This window comes from Kryptolebias marmoratus, linkage group LG19 (genome assembly GCF_001649575.2).
Source record: "Kryptolebias marmoratus isolate JLee-2015 linkage group LG19, ASM164957v2, whole genome shotgun sequence".
In the NCBI taxonomy this organism is placed as follows: domain Eukaryota; kingdom Metazoa; phylum Chordata; class Actinopteri; order Cyprinodontiformes; family Rivulidae; genus Kryptolebias; species Kryptolebias marmoratus.
In genome coordinates, this window is record NC_051448.1 from 887,667 (window position 1) to 893,760 (window position 6,094).

The following is a 6,094-nucleotide window of genomic DNA, read 5'->3' on the forward strand; positions in this document are numbered from 1 at the left end:
ATCTCACAGGACCTGTTAGCCTTCAAACTAAGGGTTATGGATGACTCTCAGCTACTATCATAGGTTTGAATTTCAGGACAAACGAATGAAAACTAAAGAATCTTTGATGTTTTCCTGTCATGGCGCTGTTTGGTTGTTTCAGAGACGTACCATCATCATTTTATTCTTGTTATTTTAAATAAAGGTGTTTAAATCACTGCTGAGTTTTAGAAACCAGAATAAAAACCTGTTAACGTGATGTTTTGTTTCAGTTTACGTCATGTTTGTTTTAAAGCTGAAATCTTTCCTGTAAAACCAGTTTGGTGAACTTCAGTGAGCTGAGGTTTCTTCAGCGCCAACAGCAGAACTGGTACAGAACCTTGTGTTAGTGTCTGTAGCACCAGAGACAGAAGGTCCGGTTCTTTCTCAGGTTTCAGGTTAGAACCCCACCCCTGGTTAAACTAACCAACCAGGACGCTGCAGATTAACAGTTCAGCTCAAATAAAACCAAGCTCTTCTCCTGGTTCTGTCCTGCAGTGGACCGGTGATGGAGCTGGGCCACCGGAGGTCAGCAGCACCACACGTCTGGACCCCTGAGCCTCACCGAGAGTCCCGGTGTGTCTGTTAGCAAAATATCTCATGAGCCGCTGGAGGGGTTTTAATGAAACTGGATGTTTGATCTACAACTGATTACCTTTTGGATTCAGCCGGATTTAAGATGGCTGCCACAGCTAACAGAAAAATGGCTCCAACTCAGTGAGTTTCACAGATATTGAGCTGAACTTCGGTGTGGTAGTAGCTGAGAGTCGTCCACAGATGTTTGTTTGTTTAGCTGTGTAAAATAATCAGTTTTTCCAGGATTCAAAACAAACAAACTTACAAGAATAAAATTAGGATATTCTCAGATGTTATAAACTCTGAAATTTACCAGATGTTTAATGAGTTTGTTAAATTTCATATGTTCAAGAAAAAAGTCATAAATTTACAGAACTGGTCGTTATTCTGTTGGATAAAATATAAATTTACAGGGAAAATTCAGATATATAACAAAACAAACTCAATAAACATCTGAGTTTTTAAGACTTTAATCTTTGAAGTTTTGACTTTTTTCTAGTAAATTTAAAACTTTACAATCTCAGATGAAATATCAGTTTTATTCTTGTAAATAATTTGTAATTAATCCTAAAACGTTGCCTTTTTTCCTGCAGGTTTATGTTTTTCCAGCCGAAGACAGTCATGATTTCTGAGACTGTTCTCTGATTTTTGCCACCTGCTCCTTTTTAAAATATATTTTTATTAACTGATAAACACGCTGCTGTCGTTGTGCCTTCTAAAACTTGAAGATGTTTTATATTTGGTATAAAACTGAAGTGTTCTGTCATAAATCATCATATTCCTCTCCTGTCTGAAGCCTCATCCTTTTATCAGCCCCCCCGGCTCTAAATTAGCCACCTGATGCCGGCCCGGATGGAGCGGCTGCCGTCCGACTCGTGATTTGTTTTCGTGTAATGACTCGGCATAACTCAGCAGCAGGTTCTGATCATCGAGTGCCTGGCTGCGGTCCAAACATGGTTTCACTCAGATTGGATCTGTGACGTTATTAATGAGCCGACGGCTTCAGAACAGAACCTGAACTCTTCTTCACTTTGGAGCAGTTTATCAGCCGCAGACCTTTTTATGCTTACAGATTTATTCAAAGAATAAAACGGCAAAACTCCTGATTCAGCCGTCAGCGCTTTAGATTTCCTGTCCTGTAATCGGTGGTAAAGTGGTTCTGATCAACAACAAAACAAACAAACAAAGATAAGCCTCAACAGCTCTGCAGTAAGGATCCTTAAAGGTCTGGAGAACCGTTGATCCAGAACCACCTTAACAGATACCAGGAATGTCTGGACCAGTAATTAAATCTGGTGTTTTATTTCATCAGAATTATTAGTTTAGATCCAGTTTATCTTTAATAAAATAAAATGATTCTTCAGGTGAGCACTATTTAAACTGTTTCTTTCTTTATGAAAGTCGTAGAACTTTAGAAGCTCAGTGAAGTTTGAAGCTTCATCAGGTTGTCCTAACCCCCCCGCTCCTGGAAGCTGTTTGTTTGTTTGTTTGTCTCGTAGGAGAAGATGTCGGAGTTGTTCTCTGACAGAAATCTGTTAAACGGCCTCAGCGACATGGGTCAGAACCCTGACAGAATCGTTTCTTGGTGTTAAAATGGCTGCCCGAGCCTCTGCTGAGTCATTCATCAGTGTTTTCATTTTTTTTTCTTTTTCTTTGCATCAATTGGCAGCAGGCGTCCTTTATTTGAATAGAACAGTTTTATACTGAAGGTCGGTGTTACACAAAGAAAAAGGAACGAGGGTTCTGTTAAACCTGGACCGGACCGGACCGGACCGGACTGCCTTGTTTTGTTTTGTATGAAACTGTACTCCTGGCCGTGCACATTATCTCTTTACCCCCCTCCGCCCCCTCCTCCCGCAGCGTCCCTTCCTCTGCTGCTGCTCAACGTTTATGGTTCAGTCTGCTGGAGTCCTCTTTAGAAATGAAGACTGGCAGGTTTGAAGCAGTTTGTAATCATTATTAGTCATCATCAGGTTGGTTTTAGACCTGGACTTGTTTTCAGACAGGTGTGTGGTTACCATGGTGACCCTAACACAATCATGTGGTTTCAGGAAATACAGCTCAGTAAAAGAAAGGTTTTCCAGGATGTGAGCGGGTCTCATCGTGGAGATGAAACCGTCCAGAGGACAGGAAGAGACGAGCAGCTGATCCAAAACTCGTCTCATGTCCAGTTCTGTCCTCTCCTGCAGGTCGGCTCTACGCCATGCAGACGGGCATGAAGCTGGACAGTAAAACCCCCGAGTGCCGCAAGTTCCTGGTCAACCTCATGGACCAGCTGGAGTCGGTGAGTCCTGTTCCTGTCTGAGTGAAAGGCCGGGGGTGGGGGGGTCTGTCAGGAGAAGATGGGTTTCTTTCATTACCAGAGCGTCCTGAAGGTCTCCTGAGGAGAAACCGTCCTTCTCTTCAGTGGCTTTAAACAGGCTGGATGAAGCTGTGTTCTTATTATAACCATCTTAATAAATGTTAGGAATGTTGTTTCTGTTCTTGTCTTGCTTCCTTTGTCTACATTTACTCTGGTTGTTGCACTGTGCAGCACTTCTTTACACCAGGGGGTCCCAGAGGTGGGAACGGGTTAAATGAGCACAGTTTGGATATTTCAGCCATCAGTAGTCGGGGTCAGGAGTCTCTGTGGGTTTTATGTTGTGAGGGGGAAGCTGAAGACTTCTCAGAGCGCGGCGGGGTTCAGTGAGTTCAGCGTGAAGGCCATCATGATGCTGCTGGGGTTCCTCGGGTCGTTGTCCTGTCCTCACCGCGCTCCCAACACCCGACATGAAAACCCAACATGTCAGCTCTGTGTCGAGGTGTCAGAATGATATCTGCTTATCTGCTAACCTTTCTCACCTCATTTCTCATCTCATCTCATCTCGGATCTCTCTGTGTCGGCGTGCTGCTGCAGGTGAGAGGACAAAACTGGACATGAAGTCGTGTAACTTTCCACAAACAGATCAGTTTCAGGAGAGTTTGTGCAGCATGTTTAGGTGAGAACTGATTATAAACTGAAGCTGCAGAGTCCCTCAGAGATGTGATTGATCCCTCAGAGCCAATTAAAATCCACACGGTTACAGTTTCCCCTCGAGGCAGGTGTGACAGAAGTTCTTAATAACGCCACAATGTCCGGCTGTGTCTCTGAGGACGAGTGTGTGTGTGTGTGTTCCTGATAAGCTGAGAGTCCTGAAATATTTCACTCTTTAAAAGAAGGACAAAATGTCTCGTGGTTTAACTAAAATAAATGTAAAATGTATTCATCATATTTTTAATCCTAATAAGTTTTAGTAAGTTTGTCTCCTCAGGTCAGGGTAAACTTGTGAATGCTGTATTTCTTTAAAGAGCCTTATGTGGTTCTAAAAGTTTAAACTTTTATTTCAAAAGGTTTTTTTAGGATAATAAATCAATGAAAGATAAAAAGGTCTGTTTATCTTTTTTTGACTGAAAGTTTGAATCAGGGAAACTTTGACTAAATAAGTTTATCAACCAGCAGAGGTTTAAAGTTTCAAAGTATTTCCTCTCCTGTGACAATAAAAGGAGTCAAAGTGTTAAATCATGTAAACACAGTTCACCGTGCTGCTTAAAGCTCTATCAGGCAAAGAAGAAGCCAGGTGTGAACAGATGTGTCTCCTCTGAGGTCAGCCTGCCTCTCTGATGGTATGGGGGTGCATTAGAACAACATCTGCTCCCATCCAGGACTGTTGAACAGACAGAACGGGACGACCTCAGGTCCAGATGTTTACAGACTGATGAGGGAAACATCTGGAACATCTGTAGAGAGACGTGTTGCTGATAGCAGATTCAGAATTATGAGGGTTTTTTTTTCTTAAAATGGTTCAGTTTCTTAGTTTCAACATTTGACATATTTACTATCAGATACGGGTTTATAAGATCTGTGAATCCTTCAGTTCTGGTTTTATTTCTCCTGTCAGGTCTGAACATCTGGAGAGTGGGTGGAGGTCCGGGCTTCCCTCCTGGGCGTAGAACTGTTGTAGTACATTTCTTTTTATGGGTTTATGTTGTCAGGTACTTGTTCAGTCCAACCCCAGGAACACAGGGTGGTTCAGGTTCTGTAGCCTCCAGGTCCAGGTCCAGGTCCAGGTCCAGGTCCCTGTCAGACTCGTTAGATGTTGGAGGTTTTCTGTTTTCTCCTTTATGAGCGTGTCAGCAGCTGCAACACCACGTCAGCAGCTTCCTCCCCGATGGCCCGGCTCGTGTGCCGCATGCTGGACTCATTACCTCTGTTTTGCATCATCATCATCATCCTCCTCATCCTCACCATCGCTGGCTCAACTCTCCGAGGGACGCTGGGAAATAATTGGTTTAAAAGTTGCCTCCAAAAGCTTTCAGTCCGTTTAGAAGCGGTTTAACAGATTTGTTACATTAGAAAAAAGGTTTCTTTATTGTTTAATAAGCTTTTTACATTTTAAAGTTGATTTTGGCGTCTGCCTTTCCGCTCCACCGTCGAACAGAAACCAAAGAGAGGAAGAGTGATGCTGAGAGCTCCTTTGATCGCAGGTTATTTGTTCTCAGTGGTTTTACGTTCCTCACAAACGCTCTGATTAAATCAGCCAACAGTGAAGCTATTCAGGCCTCAGACTCTGCAGAGCTTTTACCTGAAACCTGAAGCCCTGCTGGACCGGACTGACCCAGTCCAACCAGTCACACTAGGTGGCGCTCTCTCAGGTCAAACCAGGTCTGCCTCAGCTTCCATTTACCAGCTTTACTGAGGTTCTTCTTCAAAAACTGAGGTCTGAACCTTTAAACGTCCCTCCAAGGCTGCGGTTCTTACAGGTGTCTGCACCTTTAGGAGGAAAACCCGCTCCGACCCAACAACACTCACTGATTTCAGTTCAACTGAAGAAAAAGTGTTTTTATCTTTCCAAGATCTGCACCTTTTAATAAATCAGCCTCCAGTTATTCATGTAGAGACAGAAATAATAATAAGGTGCAATCATCTTTTAGAATCAGAACAATAAAGTTTATTCAGAGTAAAGAACCCAACAGCTGAATATTACCACAGTAATAAAAACCTTTTATATCTATAAAAACATTTCAGTTCAGTTTGTTCCAAAATCAGAAGAAATATTCCTTCTCTTTATCGTTTATTAAATCCTTTTATCTGCTGCTGTTTGTCACTGATGGCACTTTCTGCTTTTAATGTTTTAAAGAGTAATTTTAATTTCTTTAAGCTTCATCCTGTCAGAGTTTTCAGACACAGACAGGTTTTTACAAAGATAACTCTCAGCTTCGTCATTTAAAGCTTTTTACAGTTTGTGGTCATTTTTTAGGCCCAGAGCTCGTCGTTAGTAAACAGGAACAACGTCCGTCTGTCCGTCTGTCTGTCTGTCTGTCTGTCCATCTGGCCATCCGTCCTTCCGTCCCTCCACCCCTCTGTCCCTCTGTCCCTCCGTCCCTCTGTGCCTCCATCCCTCTGTCCCTCTGTCTCTCTGTCCCTCCATCCCTCTGTCTCTCCGTCCCTCTGTCTCTCTGTCCCTCTGTCCCTCCCTCCCTC

The 6,094-nt window shown here is 43.0% G+C and overlaps 1 protein-coding gene across 1 annotated transcript in view; it reads left to right on the forward strand.

Moving 5' to 3' along the window:
* vta1 (vesicle (multivesicular body) trafficking 1) overlaps positions 1-6,094 on the forward strand; it is a 25,107-nt gene that overhangs the window by 847 nt on the left and 18,166 nt on the right. Inside the window, exon 2 of the mRNA XM_037981458.1 lies at positions 2,784-2,878. Coding sequence (XP_037837386.1) covers positions 2,784-2,878 — 95 coding nt within the window. The remainder of the gene's footprint in view (positions 1-2,783; positions 2,879-6,094) is intronic.